This window comes from Phymastichus coffea, unplaced genomic scaffold (genome assembly GCF_024137745.1).
Source record: "Phymastichus coffea isolate CEN01 unplaced genomic scaffold, Cenicafe_Pcof_1.1 PCOF00084, whole genome shotgun sequence".
NCBI lineage: Eukaryota > Metazoa > Arthropoda > Insecta > Hymenoptera > Eulophidae > Phymastichus > Phymastichus coffea.
In genome coordinates this window covers 186,330-211,286 of record NW_026706895.1, presented here as the reverse complement: position 1 = coordinate 211,286, position 24,957 = coordinate 186,330, and the positions used below count along the sequence as shown (strand labels likewise).

At 38.0% G+C, this 24,957-nt stretch overlaps 1 protein-coding gene across 1 annotated transcript in view; it reads left to right on the top strand.

The window, feature by feature from the left end:
• LOC131668880 (tyrosine-protein kinase Dnt-like) overlaps positions 1 to 16,285 on the top strand; it is a 113,372-nt gene extending 97,087 nt beyond the window's left edge. Inside the window, exons 5-9 of the mRNA XM_058943350.1 lie at positions 1,714 to 1,915; positions 11,988 to 12,144; positions 12,782 to 13,049; positions 13,141 to 13,327; positions 13,626 to 16,285. Of these exons, the coding sequence (XP_058799333.1) occupies positions 1,714 to 1,915; positions 11,988 to 12,144; positions 12,782 to 13,049; positions 13,141 to 13,327; positions 13,626 to 13,874 (1,063 nt within the window). The 3' untranslated portion in view covers positions 13,875 to 16,285. The remainder of the gene's footprint in view (positions 1 to 1,713; positions 1,916 to 11,987; positions 12,145 to 12,781; positions 13,050 to 13,140; positions 13,328 to 13,625) is intronic.
• The last annotated feature ends 8,672 nt before the right edge of the window (positions 16,286 to 24,957 follow it).

Sequence of the window (24,957 nt, the reverse complement as noted above, 5' to 3'; positions counted from 1 at the left end):
CACGTGACGTTTCTTCAAAATTTATAATATCGGCGTTGAAGCGATTAGCAACAACCGAGATGCTAGGTGGCTATAGACCATAAGTCAAACGAAAACGTCACTCGCGTGGTATAAATGTAGCGTTTATCTCGGTTAATTCGCGCATTCGATGATCGTGGATTTTGAATAAAATGTAACGGCTATCGTAGAGCTTTGTTAAAAAGTATGACTAGCTAATGTGATATCTCTATAAAAATAGAGGGCGAGACCGTGCTACTGAAGCTTTCAATTCACCGCGAAACATAAAGAACAGCGTACTCCCTCTCTTTCTCTCTTTACTCCAAGATAAAATGGACTTTCAATATCAGGGCTCGAGAATAGCTAATACGAAGAAGCATGAATAACAGCGTAAAGGAGGAGTAAGGGAGATTTCTCGCAAGAAAGCAAGTCGAAACACGCGATCGTCGTCGTCGTCTCCAGGGATATATTAGCTATTTTCTGTCCGAAGGGTGAGCGCGCCTTTCAAAAATATTCGTTGCTGGAGAGAGATCGACAAATTATTCCGCACTTGGCACAGCCACTCGATCGAATGTCGCTTACTGTGACAAACTCCCCTTTTTTTACGGGGTAGTACGTCGCTTGTCGAAGGGACTTTTTTCAGGGGAGAGAGGCAGACTGGACACTACACCAAGTACGGATCGAAGAATAATTGGACACTCGGTGTATGTGGGGAATCAAATCTGTTGCCATCATTATTGGCCGGTGAACAGCAGGTTTTTATGTTGACAGGCAACTTTTTTTTCCTTGTAATGTGTGGCCGGCTACTTGTTAACTGAGTCCTATTGAAATTGCGAAACTCCAGATTGTTGATGTCTTCTTTGAAAAGTTTAAGCGTCGATGTAACATATTTTTCATGAAATTTAGTACTCGAGAAAATGTATGTCAGCCAGTTGGAAAATACAATAAGGCAGAAAAGAAAAGTTTTAAAAAGTTGTAAGAAAAGTTAAGACAACCATGGAAAACGTGTAGGTTTAGTTGTAAAACTCCTTTTTTTCCTCTTTAAAGTTAGTTTAAAGAGGGTCAAACTTCTCTCAGTTCACGTAGACCGTATATCCATCGCGTACGACACAAAGTAGGAAATTATCGAATGCGATGAAAGATACATTAACCGTTCTTTTATCATACTAACTTTTGAATTTAAATCGCCCCATCTTTTTCCCGCGTTCGTTTTTTTTTTCTTTATCAAGGTATACACGGTTTCATCTTTATTTAAACTTTTCCTCTTATCTTAATTTAAACTTCACTGTTTTCGAAATTCCAATCTCCTCGGTGGGTCATAAATAAGCTTATGTTTCAAACATTTATTCCGCAGATCGCTGGATATTTTGTATACAACAATACCACGATAAAAATAAAAATAAGCAATTACTTTTATAGAAAAAATCTTTTCATAAGTCGTTTATATTAAAAGATATAAAATACAAATGATCTTAATGTTAACTTTGTTATCCACGTTGCTGTTACAAAATATGTTCGTTACGATCTCGTGAAAAAAGGAACTCGATAAACCACAACAAAATAATTAATTTAAAAAAAAAGGAATGAATTTTGAAACATCGGAAAAATTATGTCAACGTATTTGATATTTAGTTATTTTCACTCGGGGATCAATTTTAAAACGAAACGTCACAGAAAAGTTCTAAAATTCAGATCACGTCTTTCCATACATTTCAGAAAAAGTCTGACATGCTGCAGCTACTCAGCAGCCGGGACAACTGGAGTGACAGGCAGTTCAATCCTGGTAAAAGTTGACAATCGTCCTGGTAGTGCGAATTCCGGGAGTTATGCGACGATAGCTGACCTCGAGCCACTGTATGCCAGGCCATGTTCCCGCGCGAGTTACTACGCTGCTACCCACGTGACCCATTTGAGTCAGGTAAGTCGGAGATGTACTGCAACCCGAAGTCAAAGAGAGAATTTGAAATCGTCCGAGTCGCCGAAGGCGAATCTTGATTTAGCTTCTTTACTTCCTTTTTCTTGTGGAAAGATGAGAACGTTGACAGCTTTGAGGAGAATATTGAACTTTTAAGTGAAGGGTATTATTCAAAAATGTGGAAAAATGCGTAATCATTGCTATTGCTACTAGGTGAAATCAAGTTTACTTAATAACAAAACAATCCTTTTAGAAAACATTGTAATAAGTTTTAAAAAGAACTAAATTTGAAGAAGAACTCAATTGCAAAAATATTGTGTAAATAAAACTACAATCGACGCGTTTCATCTCTTGCAACGTTGCACATCTCTACACATCTACAAATTTCACACAAACCGCACGAAAATCACAACGAGATTAATGCTCGGCTTCGGGGATTTCGACCTGTCTGGCGTTCTCTCGGCATTGTTTCTCGTGCGTCTCGCCGTTTCCCCGAAGCGACAATAAAAGCGCGTGCGGCGACGCTTTGCATGTGTGCCGAAAAAAAAGCGAACAGCAGCGGCGTTTTCCAGGGTCGGGAGAAAAAATACAGCGAGGGAGGCATTGCCCGAGAAAAAGAGAGTAAAAAAAAAAGAGGAGGCGAAAAAGGGAGGATGCTACCGCTAGCCGATGTAATCTTTCTAATCGACGTCGGCCAGCCAAGAGGCAAGCTCAAATCGGTTTTATTGAATACGGGGTGATGTGCCTGCGAAGCGCAGTTTTGGCTTTTCAGCTCTTTCGGAAAAAAAACCTTTTGTTGCTTCCCGCACGATTCTTGATTCTTTTTTCGTTCGCGTTAGATAAACTATGCTATGCTCGTATATACGATAAAACTTGTGCACGGCATTGGCTGGATCTGAACGAGTCTCTTCTGTTGAGTTCACTCGCATTTGAGAGGTAAAACCGTTGTATTCAAAAGTTCAGCTCCGACCGTAGCCGCTACTTTCGTGTATTTGTATGTTTTGAATTTACATTGAATCATTTTATTGCGTGGTCAATAGATGGATATGGCATATTTATCGATTCATTAGATAAACGATAAAATATACTCTTACTTTTTCATTGTATCGTGTAATAACGGATATTACTTACAATCAGAATGCATTGTTGTGTATCAATCTAACTTCAGAACAAGGATTAGCAAATATAATCAAATATTCGGAATGAATTATAAGGAAAAGCGAATTAAAAGCAACATTTAGCTTTCTCGAAAGAAAATAGTATCAAAAGTCAATACTTCATTCGAGTCTAAGACTCGATCCGCCCACAGAAACAATCGTAAGAAAACGACTTCGCTTCTAAAATAAAGTCCAACAAAGGCATTTTCTAAACAAAAGCAAGTCCAAAAAAAGGTCCAGCACGCAAGTAACAAAATGCCGAACAGACTGTTATTACTCGAAATTGCGGGGTCAACCATATCACTGGGGTAGTTGAAAAGCGGTGAAAGCCGGTAGGAAAGTTGTCATTGGTTAAGCCTTTCCCTTCTCTCTCTTTCCTCCAACAACTCGATAAAGTTTCAGCCGCGTGGAGAGAGAGAGAGAGAGAGAGAGAGAGAGAGAGAGAGACAATGGGTTCGATGATAAGGAGAATCCAGAAAAAGCAAAAATTGTGCTGAGCTCCGGCGGCTACTCGGCAATTAGCGCGCAATCTTTCAATGGTCAATATTTGGCTCGCACGAACTCGATTCACCCCAACGCAGATGGCTTTCTATATATATGTGGATCGCACGAGAGAGTTCGAAATTAGTTGCGATATGTTTGCTTCGCTGTAGGATGCGTTGCCGTTGTTTGGGCTATATCGCCGATGTATAGTCGGCACTGCAGTTCGTTTGTCCGTTCGGAATAGAACGCATGTTTTGCGAAAAAAAAAAATCATGAAAATGAACCAATTTAACTCTACTGCGAAAAAAGAAATAAACAATTGTACTTTGATAAAGTGTGCATGTAGTAGTATAAGTAATAAAGTGTATAATTCATTGTTTATCGATAAATTTTTCACATTGGTTCGTGATATTACCGCTTGAATCGCTGTCGTCTACGCAAGCATGAAATTTTTATATTTTGAAGTAATAAAAGTTGCACATTTATACAAAAATCAATTGAAAAATCTTTTGATTAAAGATTCTTGTCTAGTATTACTATTTTCTGGTCAATATACTTTAATTCCTTAATTATTTCAATCTAAATAAAATCAACTTGATTTCATACGATGACTCAGGGAAATACTTCAACTTTATTTTTTACCCCGTTGAACGAACCTCTCCAAATATTTCAAAGCCAGGACAGATAAAAGCAGTATAACGTGAAAAATTTACATGGGAATGTCCCTCTAAACGTAATCTGCAATCTCCACTTCATTGCACGAATGGCCAGTGTTGCGCGCGTAAAAGTGCGAAATCGAGAAACAACGAAATCGTGTGCGTATCGTCTGACCCCCGTATAACGTTTATCTATAGAAAAGCCATGGCTATAAAAGTGACTTGGGTAACAAAAGGAAGAAGTCCGAGTAGATAGAGACATGCATGATAGCTTCGGGAAGAAAGCGATGAAGGGAGGAAAAAAAAACAACAGAGGCCATCAGCGAGGAAAGGAACTCCTCTGTTGGGAGAAAAAGAAAGTCGCGGGGTTACAAGAAAATCGGATTGGCGCGCGTGACTCCCGACTCGTTTCGCTTAACTAGGTGTCCAACGTGTACATGTGTGTGTATGTGTGTGTGTGTGTGGGCAGGTAATCTCGAATGAGAGCAGGAGGATATGAGGATTTTATTTTCAGCGGCTGCGGTTGCGCGCGCGAGCGGGATCTCGAATGATACGTGACCGAACTGTTGCGCGACGCTCGCAATTTTCGTCGTCGCTCGTCGTCTACGGGACGTACGTACTGCCAACCGGCACTCAGACTTGATGGCGATCATTAGGAAATTACTTGGCGATATTGTGAGATTTTCAAAATACTTTTATTTATTTATTTATTTTTTGTTGTTGTTTTTCACTCTTTCTGTACTTGTCATTGCTTCTTCTGGACGTTTTATTTTTACGAAAATGTGTCCAAGCAAGTTGAGCGAAAGCCATATAATCCATAATGATATTTTATATTGATGAATGGTAAATTCAATATGTACACTGATAATTTAATTTATACTACACGCAGCGTTTATGTAAATAATAATGACTTTGTTATACCATATCTACGTTTGATAATCGAGAAAAATTCAAAAGATTTTGTTAATATGCACGTACATACTATTTTAATTGGTGTTGTACTCCACGGACGAGTACCATCAGCTTGATTACGAACGTTAAAGAGTTACAACTTTCGACGACCAATCGAGAAAAAGTTAAAAGCATAAATGTTAAAATTCAATCGAAACCATAAGTTTTCAAACTGCTGATCGTAAGCAAAGCTCTGAGTGCTTTTAAAAGCAAGCAACGAGATTATCACGCCAAATAAAGCTAATTTCTCACGTAACAGAAGTAATAATTACCGAAGAGCAATGGCAAATAAAAGCGAAATCAACTCGGCAAAATCCAAAGTGTAATTTCGTAATTCCAATTCTGCGATAACTCTGGATGCGCGGAAAATCAGCCCGAACTTCACAGTCGCTCGCTAAGTTACTTTGGCAAAAGCTGCGTGATAATTAACAGCAGCGAGGGGCAACCAAGAGATAACGAGATACACAGTCGTATCTGATAATTAGGAAAATAACGTTATAGTCGTCTCTTTCATCCTCGAAACGGGAAAAAATAAAAGAAGTAATTTCCCAGCGAGAGAAACTTTCAATACACGCATCAGTCCCCTTGAAAAGCTCGCAATAAGAAGTGACGTAATAACGTCGAGAGAGTGAGTGGGGAAATTGTCAAGCGTATCGTTTTACGCGGCAGCAAACAGCCTTTTGCGCCGAAAACGCTTCCCTTTCTCCTCGGCCTGTAGCTTTCCGGCCCTCCTCGTCGTCGGCATATGTATATATAAAGGTACTGCATGTAATATTAACGTTAGTAGCTTTGCGCACGGCGGCTGCTCGGATGCTGCCGGTGACAAACTTAATCGCAATGTTCTTGTGACAGAATCTTAGCGCGAAGGCCTAACGATGTTACTCGTTTCAGAGGCTTTGAATGAGCTCGCCTTCGAGTTTCGATGAGCGTTGCAAAAAGATATTTAGCCAAGATGAAAATCAATTGTTTTCAATATTTGGCAATAGACGGTTGTTGTATTTGTAATGAAGGTTATCAAAAACGTTATGATCGGAATATTTAGATAGCACTGCTACTCGTCAGTAAGCGTCTTATGATTTTGATACTTTTTCTTGTATCTGTAGAAGTAATGCTCTTTATCCGCTCGGCTTACAAAATTTATTATAAAATTATACGCAAATTAAAAATATCGTAAAGATAAAATATTGTATTGGATTCTTGTCAATACTTCAGTATGAACAATATCCATTCGTTCAACCATTCTCGAACTAATTTGAACATTTTCATTGGCTCGTAATATCGTCAAGGCTAACAGTATTTCGAACGTATATAGTAATTACAAAAAAATAAACCTCAATAGAAAAAGTGACAGTACCATACAAACAAATAGCTAAAAGAGACCCAAGTAATCAAAGGCCGCATCACCATAAATATACAACAAAATGGTATTCCAGGAAACACAATCTTCAAATAAATTATTACGTTCGTTCATGTGGGAAAATATCGAATACTCTCTCTCTCTCTCTCTCTCTCTCTCTCTCTCTCTCTCTCTCTCTCTCTCTCTCTCTCTCTCTCTCTCTCTTTCTGACTATCACATTAACTTGGCCAAAATCACGATTACAAGAGGGAGGGAGAGAGAGAAAGAGCGACACCCTCTCAAGCGAAATACGTCTCGTTCCATCCCTCCGTCCTCTGGCGTCGAGCGTTCTCAGGTTTCCCCGATTCTGTCTGGCAAAAGCAAGGCGCGACGGCGGCCTCGTTGTCAAGCACCCGGAGGGCTGCCATATATATCTCAACAAGGCGCGCGCCTAACCAGCAAATTGATCCGAGATCAAAGCGACGGCAAAGAGAAGGCGCACTTTTTACTCTCTCCCTTTTATTACCTTCGTTTTTCTTGAGCGCGCAGGCATAAATTATGTGACGATTCTCGCTCGGATTCGACGCCGTTGACGTGTGTATCATCGAACGACGATCATTCGGTCGCTCTCCGGGGACGTTCGTATGGTGCAATCGACAGCCCAATCGAATGGATAGAGATTGAAGATTGGAGTTTTTCATATGCTGATTATCACTTTTGAGCTTCATTTTTTTTCTTTTTTTGTGCGAATCGTTCACCTATCGGATTAGCGCGATAAGACTGTGTAATGTATTTGAACATTTTTATAATCATTCTTCAATATTGCAAGTGCAGACACCTTTTACGTGTGCAGTGTGATTACACGCTGACTGCCGTGATGCCATATAGTATTCTCGTAAGCTTTCTTCACGATGATCGAAAAATCCTTTGTAATTGATCTCGCTCTCGCCTCAATTCATCGAAAATCCTACAAATGTAAGCTCGGTCAACAACATGTCTCTACAAAATACTCCAGCCTGACAAAAAAAAAATAAGGAAGCAATAAAGATATGAAAACACTCACATTAAAAGGAGATATGACACGTAATGGCAGTCCCTTACTGTCAAGAAAAGAAAAATGAAAATCGCGCCAAGGAGCGCGAGCAGTAGGGGCAAAATAAAAGTTAGCGAGCATTCGAGATGTGGCAGGTAAACGCGTACGCGGCGAACTTTTCTCGCGAACGCAACGGCGCAATAAATTGCTCTCACTTTCCCGGCTGCAACGCGAGTAATCAAGAAAGCTGACGGACTAAGAGAGTCTTGCGTCTGAAAACTTATGCATTAATCCAACGGGGAACAAAGAGGGAGTGAGAGTGAGTCGTCGCAAGACGTTTTGAATAAATAAGCATGCGCTGTATTTTTTATACGAAAAGACAGTCTTTGCATTGACGGTGCGCGGTTTATTTATATAAGGCCGTGTGCCTATTGTTTGGCTCATAAGTGATTGGCGATACGTGGTCTGCAAGTCGAGAAGAGTTTTTCTTTCTTCGCTCAACTCTCTCTCTCTCTCTCTCTCTCTCTCTCTCTCTCTCTCTCTCTCTCTTCTTTGTACGCCTGCGTGACGAATCGCCAAAGAGTATACGCAGTAGCTGCCGTGGCTTCTCCAAGTTGCGCGACTTGACGATCAAGTTCCCTCGTTGCGAACTATATATACTCTCTTTTTTTCTTGCCGGGAGTTTTGACGACGAATTTTTATAGTTTGATGCTCTTAGCCGAGTTTTATTGCTGAGATATGGAAGTGTTTTGTTGGCCTTTTTCCGGTTGTTCAGACGCTCGTGACGAATTTCCCTCTCATTGCTTATGCATGACAGTTTGGTAGGGCGTAATAAACTTTCTCGTCTTTTTGTTTATTTTTGTTAATGAGATGAAAGTTACGTTGAACAAACGAATAACCTGATAATATATTTATATTCTTCGTTGATAACGTTAATTGTTACGTGTTATAAAAGTCGAACGTTGCTTAAACACCGATTAAAACAACTTTTAACTCCGTTAAACAAAGCTTAATCATGTTTATAATTTTTCAAAGTTTACTTATAATTTTCATATTAATGAAACTCAAATTCAATGTATAACAAGCGAATCGCAAATTTTTATTAGAAATCTTTTCACGCGAGTATTATTTTAATTTTCAATATAATTTTCAAAAACCTTCTACTACGAATATTTGCTGTATAGGATCACAGATTCACAACTTTCTTTACCTGCAAATCAAATGCACGATTGTTCGAGATTATGAAGAAGAGCGCTAGAGTGAAAAAGAAACCGGCAGTCGTAAAATCGCAAAGTCGTCATTTTTTCTCGTAGACGCGACGTTGGCGGCGGGGACATTTAAGCGGAACGATGCGGCGATTCAGATTAAATTTTTAGGACGATTCGTTATAAATGCGCGAGCATCGCCGTTCGAGCGTATATATATAGAATACTCGAGAGGGGTTGTGACGTTTGTGCGACGCTCTCGCCCGAGAGAGAGAGAGAGAGAGAGAGAACGAATGATTGCAGGGTTGCATAGTGGAATGGATTTCTGTTTGTTTTCGCGAGGCGATTGTTCGCGCTTCAATGATTCGGTGATTGTTTGCCCAGCGATTCGCCAAATCGGGAGAGGTGGAGTTTTTTGATTAATTTTTAGATGGAGACTGATGGATTTCGAGAGCTACTGATTAACCGTATTCAACATGTTCCACTATCTGTCGAAAAGAATATTCACAGTGATCAAATCTTAATTACGCGGTTAGTTATAATGAATTTGAGCGTTAACTTTCGATTCAGACCTATAATTATTGCAAAAAACAATTACTAAAAAAATTCACCATTTTAATGAAATGTCTAATCATTACCTGTTTATACTGCTGTAATGTGTGATATTATTCAGAACGATATTGAAAATATCTAATGAAAATAGCTGTAAGAACTATGAATTGTATATTATATAGGTTTGCGCATCAAGTAAAGACTTTGAATAAGCTAAGTGCAATTGAAATCGTAAGATGTAGTAGCAGATAACACACAATATTCTTCTAACAATGCAACATTCTATCAAAACTTGTAGTAAGTTATCTTTCAGAGACAAATTTCAAAAAGACTCCTATATCACTTATTATTCATCCGCACTTGTTTTTCGCTGTATAACTTTTTGATAACCGTTAATAATAAAGGTAATATATAGTAAGGCATAGATAGTTACAGCTTATGTTATGTGCACTGATGTAAATACTCAATGTATTGTCGTACTATGAGCTGCAAACAAGAACATTTTCGTATATTTTTTTCATCGCGTACTTGATTGCCATCAGCAAATGGTTTAATATAAATGATTTCAACAATAGTTATGATCATAGTCTAGAATATAAAACAATGTCATAATATGTTTCTCGATCAATCTGAAAGTTTTGTGTCACAATACCTTTCCACCAGTCTACTTGCTATTCCGGAGAATCTCTTCACTGTAACGCAAGAGGAAGTTTGGTAGTCAAAAGTACAATTCTGAATATATTGCTGTAACAATTTTATTTATACATTGCGAGCATTGCAATACTCTGAGAAAAGCATCCAAACACTTAATTTATCTGTATAACTCGAAGCGTCATTAAAGTTTAGTTTAATATTTTTAATCTACTTTTCTTCAAATTCAAATTTACTAAGCTATCCAATTTTCAGTTTATTCATAATCTTTTATAAATAATTTTTTCAATCCATAAAAAAGGTAAATTTTTTTTTGTAATAGTCTGATTATCCTTCATGCTATTGTAATTTAACCCACTAACCTGTATTTTATTGTAAATCATATTAAGAGATTGTAGCATATCTTTTTTGCTCGTTTTCGTTCAACAGGAATTCTTTGTCCTTCAGACTATTCTTGTCAAATGATTGACACGTGTCAGATTGTTCGTCAATTAGCATATCACACGATTCACCAGTACTATAATCATAATTGCAATATTCATAATCGCTATATTCTTCTTGACTGTTTTTCAGTACCTAAACAAAATTTATTTGCAAAATTTCCTACATATAATATAAATAGTAACTATATTAAATCTGTTTTTGATTAATGCTAAATGCATACTTGACATTGCTCATCAAACCAGACAGATAGTTAACCGACGTGGGGTCGGCTTAGGTTGACACCGTAGACGGAACACTCATTATCATCCTCCACTGCTGCTTCTTATATATTGCTCATTCTATTAATTTTAATGTTCATTTTCGTAGAAGAAAATACCAAAGAATCATACGGAAAAAAAATTTTCAAAATTAAAGATATACTTTTTAAGATATAGTCATTTGTTTATAACAAAAGTTAATAACTTTTTGAATATTTTTGAAAAGGTATTTTATATCGGTACTTTTATATTTCATAGTTTTAAGAGTTAAAAAAAATTGATATCAATAGCTCCAATGATTGCAAAAATCTGATTTTTTGAAAAATTTTCATCAAAATTTTTTTACTGTTTATAACTTTTGGTCCACCATAATTCATCACAACAGCCCAAAAATTTATATTGAAGTTCATCGCTGTGCAGATAATATTTGTACCAATTTTTAAGAAAATCGGTCAACTACACCTCGATGACCTTAACAGTCAGGAACGTGCTATAAGCTATTAACAGCGCTCGACCAGTTCACGAGGATCACTCGAAAGAATATATAAGCCTAGTAAAATCTCGACAAAGCTGTAAACGCAACAGCGTATATAATCCTTCTCTTCAAAGAATGTACGAACGAGCGCACAATCGCAAACGCCAGCAGTGAAGCAGAGAGTTTCGAGCGCGCGAATCAGGGGGCAAAACAGCGTAAAATTGAAATTAATGAACGTTCTGCTTCATACCAGCGAGAGAGGACCAATCACTCGAGCTTTAAAATTAGGGTGGATTGAATGCGTGTTTTCCGTCGCGAATTGAAAAAAAAATTGTGCCTGAGAGCAGCAAAAAAGCCTTAGGGCTGCGCTCGAGCCTGAAGAATTACGTTAAAATGAAACGAGAGAAGTCTTTCTCATGTAAGAAAATTTCATGCTGATGAAGAGAAATCGTCGTGGTAAATTTTTCATTCTTATCGACTGAACTGGCGCAACGATGTTTTCCTTTGTTTATCTCTCGTTTGTCACTGGCGTGAGACGTGCGAGTGTCCAAGTTTATATTTATAAATTGCTCGTGGCTTCTGGTCGATTAACGTGAAAAACGTGAGAAGGCCATCTTCTAACGAGGAGAAATTTCAGAGATCATTGCCAGCCGCGTGTATAACGTAACAGGACTGGTGGCCGATACTGTGTCGCTGCTGAGAATATGACTAACGATGGGCGATTAGTACGTGTCGTCTTGTTCTTGAAAGTAATCTCATAAGCTCACGTGCCATCCCTTCCTCCTTTTACGCTCTGTAATGAAGTTACACAAAGGTGTATATTTCATGAAAACTCAAGTGAACTCATTAAAAAATGATCCGTTTTTACGTTTCAGTCGACAGATCCATGCGAGAAAGCACGAGCGGTGGCAGTACCACGATCGAGCTTACAATGCCGCACAGTACTGCAAGAAGGCACGTTCGGTCGCGTATATCGTGGCAATATGAGCCAAGCGAGTCGCGAGCAGGAAGTCATCATAAAGACAGTTACAGGTATGTACGGCGAAATTAATCTAACTTTCGTAATACACGCATCGCTCGCTCGCTTGCATCCATAGAAATTTTAAACGAAGCTCCCTTAACTACGCCCCTTCCCGTGTAAACTAATCATAAGCTGGACGGGGAGAGAAAGGGTAGTTAAGCTAACTAGCCGTGGTGATTAATATTCTCCACTAATTCTTGGTTTTGTAGGCTCCACTTGAGCATTGTAATGTAGTTATCTCGTAATTTTGCCTATTTCAATGCAGATGGACAACCATAGTTATGCGTGCTGTCTAGTTAGTTGCTTTTCGTAATAAGATAGTTAAATAGGTGCTGCTGTATTGTGAAAGTTTTGTTCGGTTACTTATTTTTGGTGTAATAGCTGTATGGCTATTTTTCTTATAAATTAAATGTATACAGCTAAATTGAAAAAAAAAATGTTTTTTTTTATTAGCACGAAATTTAGAAGAATTTAGCTGAGCCATTAATTCCTAAATAAAGCCAGACCTTTAATCGAAAAACTAAAAGTAAGACAATATACATTTTTATAGCCACGCAGTCCAAAGAAAACTTGCGCTATTATCACTTGCCGATCAGTTAACGACAAAACTTGGCATCCACCGGTAATCCCCTGATAAAATGTTTACAGATGTCGCATCAGCATACCAAGCATCACTGCTCGTCGTAGAAGGTTCACAATTGGCAGGACTCATACATGGAAATATCGTATCGTTAACGGCTGCTTGTCTGGATGGTAGCTGCCCAATGCTTGCTTACGCTTGTACACCTTGCGAGATGAATCTAAAGATCTACCTTACCGACGGTAGTCATCACCCCGTTACTCGGGATCTTGTCAATGTTGCCGTACAGGTTGCCAGAGCTGCCGCTTTTCTTCACGGTCGCGGACTTCTGCACAGGTGCGAGTTCTTCGAAATATGCGCCAAGACTTTGCTCGTTTCGTTATTTGTTCAAGGCAAATTGTTTGATGAACCGATTACAACTTTACAGAGACATAGCAACAAGGAATTGTTTAATAGATACCAGCTCATTTCGCACGCGACTGGCAGACGCAGCTCTTTCGCGGGATCTATTCCCACAGGACTATCACTGCTTGGGTGATAACGAAAACCGCGCTATCGGCTGGATGGCGCTAGAGACATTACAGCACGGCCAATACAGCACCTCCAGTGACGCGGTAAACAAAATCCAACTGATAGTAAAGTGTTTGCATCACACTAGGATGTCAACCTTTTCTTATTCATTATTGGTTATTATAGTAGTGTGCCTCGGGTTTAATTAGTTTGGTGATTATAACGGGTATTTTAGCATCTCTCCTTTTTTATGACTACGTATCAGTTGCACGCTCGTGTGTTTTGTAAGTGATTACGCTACGCGTGATGCGTTATTAAGATTCAATTGTACGCGTGCATGGCAATAAATGTAAGTTACAAGCTTTTCTGTACATAACTAATGATCGGATTAAAATGTTTCAGTGGTCGTTTGGTGTGTTTCTCTGGGAATTGGCGACAATGGGTCAACAGCCATACGCCGAGGTTAATCCATTTGAATTGACAGCCTTTCTACGCGATGGTTATCGATTGTCACAACCACGACCGTGTCCCGATGAATTGTTCGCTTTGATGGCTGTTTGTTGGCTGCAACCTGTTCGCGACAGACCTACGATGCCTCAACTACTCGCGTATCTACAAGAGTTTTACGATGCTCTTGGTGGATTCATCTAAGCTTCATCCAAACGAAGTGACAAAGTGAAAAAAAGTCGAACTTTACCAACTATCAAATTGAATTTTTGTTGTGTGTGAGAGAGCGACCTTGCCGAGTGAATCAAATGCGTCATCTTTTTTGCGCTTTCGCAGCAGGACAAAAAAGGAAAATCTAATGAAAAAGACTTATTCGACACTTTTGCGTGATGCAAGTTATATAACGAGGAAAAAAGTACGAGAGAGATGTTTTTCATTGGATTTCTTTTTTCCGGGTATGCTTGGGACTTCTCTTGCAATGCTGTATCGCTAATTGAAGCTTCGCTAAAATAAAACTCTCGTGAGCGTGTTAGGAGATGAACTAAAATCTGTTAAAGATCTTGCAAAGCTGCATTGCCGCAATCTCGGGCTATGGTAACGGCCCAAGGCAAGTCTTATATACGTAGGGATTTTGCCTTTTCAATGAAAAACAAAAAAATCATGTAACACGTTAGCTAGTCAAAAAACATAAACAGTATACTTACGAAATAACATGGAAAGTAATAACAAATAGTATTTCTTTCTAATCAAAAGGATAATAGAACGTTTAATTATGTTTCGAAAATGTTTTATTTTAGTGAATGTAATTATCTACTATCTAGTTATTTTTTCTTTGAACATTTATTTAAATTAAATGAAGCCTGTCGATAGGCAACCGCGCCTGACTGCCATGTAATACAAAAAGTATTAAACAGGTATTATTAGTGGAGAAGTTTATTTATTGTCATATTATTGTGAGTTCCTCGTTTGTGTTAATTTCAACCTTCTAGTCATCATGTAGTCGTATTTTTGTAAAACTTACAAATCAAGATATTAGTGTTCATTCGTTTTATATGTAAAATTGTCTTTCGGAATTGCGTTCGAGTATTTAATTAAAAATCGCATACGTTTCAAACTATGTAAATACATTCAAGGAAATCTGAAAGACAACCGACACTTACTCTAACAGGATATCATTGCTGTTAATAAATCGCTAATAATCAACGTGACAAGGAATCTTTCATACTCATCTATACACAAACAACTACTTTGATCGTACGCACAATATTTCTTGTACAACCTTCTTTTTTATTTTATCAAGCTTTTCTTGTTTATTGACGTTTAAATCAAGAACGTCACAGGTTCCTACAACTATATGGTAACGTTGCGTATTGATCATACTTACTCATGTACTTTACGATCAAACAAAGTATTCATTTACAAAATAACTGGTAAATCAAAACATGGAAAAGTTCTTGGACGAAAATTTTTTTTATTAAAGATAATCGATACTATAGATGTTTAATATTCAATCGAATTTGTAACGAATTTTTCGAAGCCATATCTATAAGTAATCAAACTACAACAAAGCTACAACAAAGCCAATGAAAAGTCATTTGGTTCTATACTATCATTTGTATAGTTACATAAAGGAAAGTATTTTTATTGATGTTACTTCAAGTGTTATTTTAGATAGTTTTACAAGTAGAAAAGTATTTTTATTAACTTACACGCTAGTTAGTCTTAAGCCATAATCGCAACAACATCTCATCTATGCACAATTTTCTTTTCTACGCACTCTTTGCTCTCGACGGTAAACATTCTCTCTGTTGCTGTAAAATATTTCCTCATACAAGTACACTCTATAACTCAACGTGGTTTCCGTGCATAATAAAATAGCGAGAAAAAATTGTACACATAAAGCTTCTAACGCACAGTTTTCAAATGTCAATCGACCATAAGTAATAAGCAATCGTACAGGAAACCCGAATAGTTTTTAACAGAACGCGGCCGTTGACAAGAAGAAATTTTTCGCGCAAAGCCTTGCTTTCAAAACTGGACGTATACGCTCTTTACCTGCCAACAATTATTTGCTAATCTCTTCGCGCTCGCGCGAGCGGGCAAAGCTGAAGTTGCGTTGTAGGTAGGCAGTTTTCTCAAAAGAACTCGCACTCTCGTATATAATCGTCGCTGTATGTGTATAAAACACTCTTTCTCTATCTCTTTCACTCTAACTCTTTAGATGTTCTTTGCTAAGTGGAAGTACAGGGTAGCGCGCTTCCTTTTCTCGCCGATTGCTTAGATGCCGAATGACGTGTATCTGTGTATGAGTGTGAAAATAATGCCGCACCGACACTTTCTTTTTTAACGTGGCGATCGGTATGATCTCGTTGTATTTTATTTGAGACGCGCGCGTCGTGTGCAAAGTATTATAAAAAATTGTATAATTAAAATTTTCAGTAAAATACAAAAGAGACGAAGACGATCGCGCGAATGGAAACTTCTAGGCGATGCGTAAATAACATTTGTAAATAGAGTCATCGTTATGCAGCCGTGCATTATACATGTGTAATCGGCAGGTTAACATTGAAGCGAAAGAAAAGGGGTATAATGTTGTAAGTGCGTGTTGGATAGATAAAAAAGAGAGGAGTTAAAAGGATATTCAATAAAGATATATTTCTCTTTTCAAAGAAGAGAAAAAAAAACGCAAATCAGTCTGTCGTTTTGTTAAAAAGTATCCCCCTCCCGTCCCATTTCAATGCGATTTCCTTGTAGAGCGATAAGCAATCGATTTGTTGCGCGGACGATTGATTGTCGGCACGACTCCTTGGGGAGAGGCACGCCAGCTTTTTCACTTTTTAATAACGCGTCTTTTCTCCTTATGACTGCGTTTGATATCTTTTACCGTACGCCTCTCTTTGCCGAAAGAAGATGGGTGTGTACGGATTTACATGGTAAGTGGATGTTGTGCCGTTGAGTGTTGAGTGGCGCTGTGTTTTATACCTTTCGAAAAACACCTCTCGAGTAGCTTAGAGAGAGAAGTAGCAGTAATAATGTAATGACCGTTTTTTTATTTTCTTCGAATGTTTCATTTAGTAAGAAAATTATTTGTTCGTTCCTGCTCTTATTCAAAAATTTTACATTTTTTTTGGTATAGTGTAACTCCTTGTATGCATTCATTTTTTTTTTTTTTTCAACAATGACCTGCTTAATATTTTTTGCTATCAACGAAGAAAAAGAGTAAAAAGTGATTAAATTAAAGTCACTTTTGAGGTAACTTTTATACTCGCTCCATACAATAATCGTGTATCATTTGCCACATACAACATTTCAAATAATTACACTCGAATGTGTGCGGTAATAAAGAAAAAAAACGAGCATCGGTGGCGTTAATTCTTTTTGGACAAAGCTGATAAGAACGTATACGAGAAAGAGACACTCACCTCGATACCACCTTTCACGAGAATGGTAAGGGGGCCACGTTGAGGGAGATGCCTTGCGTACGTACTATTTCCTAATCCACGGAGCTCTCGGGCAAAGAAGAAAGACAAGTCGGAGTCTTAAAACTCGTCGTGTATGTGATGGTGCGTTGTGCCCCTTCCCTCTTTCTCGCGTGGCAAACGAAAACGAAAGTGACCGGGAAAGTTGCGAGAGCATTGTTACGCGAGTCTCGGTGTAGTACCCCCCTTTCGAAAAAAAAGTCAGCGCTTTTTCGTCGAGTAGTCGCGCGCGCGGCACTGTACAGATATTCTTAATTGAAAATTTGTCGCGCGAGATTGAGTCGTGACGTAATTTACTTCACTTATGGTTTATTGAGATAAGATATGGTTTACTTTTTCATGCGAACAAGTTGATTTGACAGAGCTCAGATTGTATTGAAGGAGTGAAACGAGAGGAAGAGAGTGTCGAGTAAAAGTCGATTCATATTAGCTTTATATAAAGATACCTTATTCAACTTCCCTTTACGTTTCCGGAATTCGAAAATCCAACTGGATAAGCAATCATCACTAAATGTCTTTTTTCTCAGTGAATGCAGTACACTGATTTATGCGCCTGACTTTATCGCTTTGAGATTTTTAAAGTTTCTCTCGAAATTTGCCCCCTTACTGCAAATGGAATTATGACTTTTCACAAATAAATAAACGAGTAAATAAACGGATATATAAATTATATTCGACATAAAAAGCTCTCTGTCTCTCTAATTGTGATTTCATAACGCACTGTTTCCGAAATCTTTATTCACAATATCAACCCGCTTTCAACGTTATGTTAATCGAAACCCATTATATCTAATTTGAAACGAAGAAAAAAAGAAACAACCTTGCGTCGTAGGGTGCTTTCAAAATCAGGTTTATAGCAATGGAGAGTGAGAGAGAGAGATTTTTACTCCGCGATTCGAGAGAGCCAACTCGTTTTCGTTTGCAATCGCCATGTACTTTCTCGCGAAAGTGTAGGAGTGCCGTTGCCTGCGCTTACGTAATCCTCATCCCGCGAGAGTCGGCAGCAATGGCTCATTTTCGATACACACACACGTAGATGCATCGATGTGCATGTAAACACCGACAAGAGGTGCATCTTACGGTGACATTTATTCTGCACTTTCGAGTTTTAGCTTACGAGGAGTTAATTAAAGACACAGGTTTTTCTACGCCGATCGATAATTTACGGGGGTACTTTGTAATGACAACAATAGACTCGCAAAGAGCTAGCGAATTATTATTATAATAATGTGATTGACATAAAATTTGCAATTTAAAATTCTCTTTACCCTTGCAAGGTTTGCTTCTGGTTATCTCTCCCATTCTCTGTGGCAACAACAGCTAATTTTTCTGAAACATTTCACTTGCGGGCTTGCAACTCTGAATGGAAGAGAAAGAGAGCTGCGGGGAGAGAGAGATATATATACATATATATGTATATATAGTAATAAGAGCAATGCGACAGTTGGCGAAACGAGTTGGAAAGGCGGTTCAAGGCTCGGTTAGCCTTGGACGCGTTAGATTGCCTAATATTCACCGAGGGAGTGAGACGGAGAAAGAGTAAAAAATATTGAGCGGGGTGGGGCGTGTGGGTGCGGAAATGTCCTGCGGTTTCACCTTCCCTTTTCTTTCTCTCCTTTCTCTGCGGATGGCCAAATCTTTTTTTTTTCTTCCTCTCTTTCCTTCTCTGCAGTCTCGTGGTCTTGTTAATTTACACAGCTTCCTGTAAGTCGGAGATTGAAAGATTGGAGGATATGGCTTTTTTCAATCGAGAGGAAAGTGCCACGATGAGCTATGACTTTTCTCTCTTATTCAATCGTTATGTCACTACTATAATTGACGAAAGCATTGTGAGATCCAATGACGCTTAGAAAATTTTCTAGCTTGGTCTAAATTGAGTACACCTACGCTGTTATTCAAGAAGAACAATGCCTATCTCTTCAATTCTTATTCAACGTTTTCTTTTTATTTTGATGGCAGACGTGCGTTGACCATTTTTCAGAATTTTCCATTTTGCTTAGCTTGGAAATACGTCATTGGTACAAACACCTTCCCTGAAAACCATTCGTTAAAAATAATTGTAATATTGCAACTTACGTTCGAATTAGCATGAAATGCAAAATTTATGAAGAATGATGAAGTACTTAACGCCGAACATTCCAAACAAGCAGATTGTAAGGAATTTAAAACAAATCGTGACTCTCGCCTGAACAGAAAAACGTCGGCCAGATCCCAGCGATTTTAATCCCGAAAAATTTTTGCACAATACCCCACTCTTAAAACAATCTCAATCTAACTCGGGCAAATCTCTTGAAGCATATAAACACTTGAACCGAATTGCTCACGATTTCATATAGAATAGCGCTTTGCACTCGCGCGCATTGCATAATTTATCGAGAGGCGCTATTTCGCGTGGCGGCGGCAACCGTCCCAGAGACACGTGGATGTGCCACTGCGATCCGATCGCTGTGCAACAAGCGAACTAGACAAAAAAAGAAAGGACCGGCCGATTCAGCGCTGAGAGACGAGTAGATTGCAAATCACTCAACGATCTTTCGAATACCGTGTCGATTTCCAAATTGTGTGGCGTGAAAAAAAAAACAACAATCGAGTAGGATCTATTTCAGACCATATCGCTCCTTTCTCCGTATAGATGATGATACATGATAGTGTGCACTTAGGATATTTTAAGGATTGGAATATCATAAGACAAAAGTCGTATGTTCGAGAAGGATTGAGACATCGAACATTTGAATAATATTGAATAGTTCTGCGTTGTTATCATAAATCATAAAAAGCCAAAAATAAGGTTTAAAAAATATTTCGATAATTTTTATGTAGTGTCGAAAAATGTGAAGAAAACAATCGTGAAGCTACACCCAAAGACATTGTCCGGCATTAGATCCTTCGAAAAAACTTTGCGGGCTCGATTGAACGAATTTCTTCGTCTACTTAGTTATTCAATCACAACAGACGTTGAATGATCGGTCGGGTGCCTCGGCATTCGCGTTTTATATAATTGCACTTTAATTAAGAAGCGCAAGAGGCAACTGATGGGCCAGCCCGCCTTTCTTTCGAATCAGCGTCGCGTCGAGGCAAATTACGTACGACGCGCATATGCGTACGCGCGCATGAAAAGAAAGAAAGGAAGAGAGAGATACAGGCCCGGGCCTCGCTCCGTGAAAGCACCACAAGCCGCTTTCGCTTTCACTCCGGCGCGCACACTGCACGCGCGCCTACTTACTTGCGTTCATTGTAATACATAATCCGCGTATACGCCACGACGACGCTTTTATCGCTCTGCTTTTGGCCGCTTTTACGTCATCGGAAGCCCGCTTCCTTTCTCCACTCCTGCCGTCTTCTCTTTCTCGTCTTTCCGCTCTTTCTCTCCCGTATTTATGAGCATTGCTTGATTTTCGAAAGATTGCCGTTGAGCAATTGTGCTTTTGAGAGGTTATAACATTCAAGTGCCGCGGCCAAAGGCTCACTTGAGTCTATTAGAAAAGGAAATTATGATATCGTGCTAGTACAGATGTTGCAAGGTGGAACGAAATGGTATCGAAAATTTCACGAGATATAGGTTGAAGTCTTCAAACGATAACATTGCAAGATTGACGGATACATGATTGTTATCTTATGACTTTAACACGCCACACCTCGGTGTATGCTTTGCAGAAACGAGTTATGAGTTGATATGAACTCTAGTTGAAAATTTATCTGATGAAACTACAAATGAAATTCCCTTTCAAACTTTTGTTTGATTAATTTACGTACTTCGATCTTTAAGATAGCAATTACGTTTCGAGAAAAGAAAGTTGTAAAGCAAATTTAAATTACTGGCAGCCAATTGAAACTTTTTAACTTCTTAATGTCATTTCATTAATTATAAGATTATAATGTCGCATAAATATAAGTTGAAGATTCCGAAATATTTTTCAAGGGATTATCAGCGACCAGAAACTAACCGTTTCGAAAAATGTGTCGATCCAAAAGTCAAACCCGAACCGTAGTCCCAACGCAACACTTTTTCTAATCATCTAATATTGTGTAGTCACGAGGATTGCGAGAAAGGTACACCTACTTTTTCGAAAGTTGCGCAGTGATTTCCTTGACACTGTGAGTTCCGTGCGCGCCCACCTCGAAAACGGGAGAAAAAGCGCGCGAGAGTGCTTTGCGCCATACTAGCCCCGTGTTTCGAAGAAAGTGAAAACAAGGTGACATCCACCGAGAATCGTGTCGCGCCAAGCGGTAAATTATCGAAATCGCGTTACAACCAGATAAAGAAAAAAATGAAATGGTGCTCCCCGTCATGAAATTTCGAAGCACTTTTGCCTCGTTACATCGAGCACAGCACGCCAACTGAACTTACAAAATGAAGTCTCTCAAAGTACTTCAAACGCGCTCTTTTACAAAATCCTTCGAGAGAGAGAGAGAGAGAGAGAGAGAGAGAGAGACAAATCAAGCGATTAGATTGCCGAAAGGCACGAATTAACGTCGAACGAGTGCTAGCACCAGGGCACAAGCTTGATAAGGATCAATTCTTTTCTTCCGATCGCGCCAAACGTCCGTCAATTAATCTACGTGGAACGGCAAATAATAGTACTCCGCGTAGCGTTTCGTCGGGCTCTTCGCGTAACACAAATTAAGCGGATAGGTAAAGCAAACGGAAAAGATTGTTGATTGTTGCGCAAGTTTCACGTAGATATTTTTTCGCTTTGGTTCATTTGATTCTTTTATTATACCGTTTGGCTGTGCATAAATATTACCTGAGCGCTCTACAAAAAACGACCACTTTTTAGAATAAAAATTATAACGCGTAGCGAACTTCTTTCTCTTATTTATTTGTTTCTTTTACGTAGTAGAGAAAAGTATAAACAAATATGAAACGTATATGCTGTAGTTTTCTGCTTCGTTATTTCACGAAAATTAAGAAAACGGCTTCTTTATTTCTTGGGCAAGATTCTACAGACGTGAGGAATGTATGATAATTTAATAAAACTTGATGATGATAATTTAATGATACTCATCCGTCAGTATCTTTATAAAACATTTCAAGCGATTGAAACTTAAATGAAAACTGAGCTTATTTTGTACCAAACGAGCTGAAGTACTTTACTCAAATAATTTATTCGAATACGTGAATAAAAGAAATATTGTTTTTATAATAAATTTTGTATATTATTCAGTTGTTCAATTATTATCTCGCATGTTAAATATAACCCATCCATTTAATGCAATTATTACGATAATAAATACACCACACGATTGGACTTGTGCAATAAATTACTACATGTTATATCATCTACTTGCAGGATTAAGACATCGAATATATTTATGCCACAAAACGGTAGACAAACAAAACTATATTCTCAAAACTGTCGGCTACCAGTATATACTTAATTTTCAATATTTACCGCTTTTATGATTTTATTTTTCTGTTTGTACAAAATGCTCGAAAATCGTTATTGACAGAAAATAGTTGTGTTCTTGTGTTCTGTATTACACCGACCCTTCATTGATACGAACAAGTACAATAATATTTTCATCTTTTTCTGGAAATTCTGTTAGTGAAACGTGACATAAACTTTCATACTTCATTCTAAAAATACTCAAATTTTAACTTTAATTTTTTGACACTGTTAGTGAATTTCGATTCTATAAATATTTTGTTTGTTTCCGAATTCGCTCGTTGATTTTCATACTCCGATTTCGATACAAAATATGTTATTGTTTAAAAGAAAATCTGACTCTACACGAACTTATGTTTGATTCTTCGATTCCTTGAACAAACATTAATTCATTTTAATTGAAAAGTTGCATGCACGGTATATAAATAACACGCAAACGCCAATGTTTACAGGTGTTACTATCTACGAGCAAATGCCAACTCGTTGGACATGTAAAAATAATTGCTATTTGTATTTCTATAAAAAGATACTTAGAAAATTACTCTATCGAGCTATAAATAACTTGGATAAACGACGCAACAATCTCAAATGTCAAATTGAATTAACATGAAAATTATACGAAATCTATCTAAGCGCATAACGAAGTAAAAAATGCTTATGAAGGAGAGAATGGATTCGAAATTTAATGTCTCTCGTAACCATGACTACATATTAACTTTTGACAGGTATTGGAATTATATTTCCAGGCCACTTTCTAATGGTCTTTACAAAATCGTTATATATACCTGGAGGATGCTTCACCAAGGACACTTGAAGTTAGTTCGATTACGATATACGGAGCTTTCCTTCATGATACTCGAGCTCGTATTGTACACTTTTATATACCCATCCGATTAATGATGTCGCACACGAGGTGAACATTTTTTCATGCTACTGCGTATGTATGTGGACTATAATGTAATCAATTGAGTAGTTTTTGTCGAGAGACCGTGCGCGAGAGATAGACTCACTTGCACGACAACTTTCTATTAGAATCTTTCTATATATATATTAGTCGCCGGCGTTTATTCTCTTGCGAAATATTCGTATTACGTCAGTTTTGCTAATAAAGTAAATACATGATATTGTGCATAAATTGACGGTTCTATGTGCGCCCCGGCAATATAGCATCTCAGTAAAGATAATGATATAGGTGCTTTGTTGTTTTTATTGTATATTAGACTATTGCTCAAATCGTTCATTTAATTTATAGTTCGGATATAAATTTTTTTAAGCTTAACGATAATTTTTCTTGCGTTGTGGTGGATCGACATTATTTACTGTAAACATTCATGAAGGGATCAATTTTATTAGATTGATATTTGTTTTGTTACTTTCAGCGATAAAATAATGATGTGAATTTAGAAAGTACTAAAACACTCTAGACAGTGTACTGTAAAAGTTTCATTTAAATTAAGCGACACAAGTTACTCAAAAAGAAAGTTATCTTTCAAAAAAGTATTTTACTCACTAAAATTGATATCTGAAACTCATTAAAAAGTAATTTGTTACTTAAAATGACCAATTTGTTACCGAAATTTAACAACCGATCGCTCAAAAAAAAAAGAAATAGATTGCTTAATTTGCTCGAAAGGAGAAACAAATTACTTCTAATTGAGTAATTATATCGATGTTTGATTTTCATTAATTAAAACAATGGTAGGAGTAAGAAAGTTAATGTACCAAAAAATTAAACTTCTTATCGTGTACAACTTAATTTCTATCGTTCTATTCTGTTGATATTGCGATCAATTTAACAAGCCTATCAATCCTCTACGTCGAAGAAAAATCTTGTGAATGTTAGCGCGGAGCATTCACGTTGATTTAGCGATCACATCAATAGATTCGAAAAAAAAAAAAAAATGGAGCTGTTGATCTCGTAGAAGATTTGACGCTGGCATCACCCTCCCCATCAAAAGAGCATAAAATAATCACAATGCAAGAAGCCTTCAAACCAAAGAAAACAAAGGCATAAAGAAAAGGTGGCGAAGAGAAGGTGACGCGGCCCTCCGGCCATTGGAATTCCAATGTACAAGAGTGGCTGCAATCGCGGATAATATATAAGAAATTCGAAAGCAAAATATTCGTGGCATAGGAAAGGGAGTGCCCTTCGCTCTGGTGTTTCTCCGTTCTACGCGCGATACGGATTATATTGGGTGTACATATCGTGCAGTGCGGCTTGCAGCTGTGCGCGAGCAAAAAGCCGTTCTAGATATCGACCCCATTTTCGCCAGCGAGAAAATCGCCATTCTATGCAAAAACAACAAAAAAAAACAAAAAGGCTTCCCGAGTAGTGCACGATGTGGAATTTTCGTGAATGAAATTATTCGGTGACTGGCATTTTCGCAACTTTGTGCCGATAAATCGACCTGCTGAGATTTT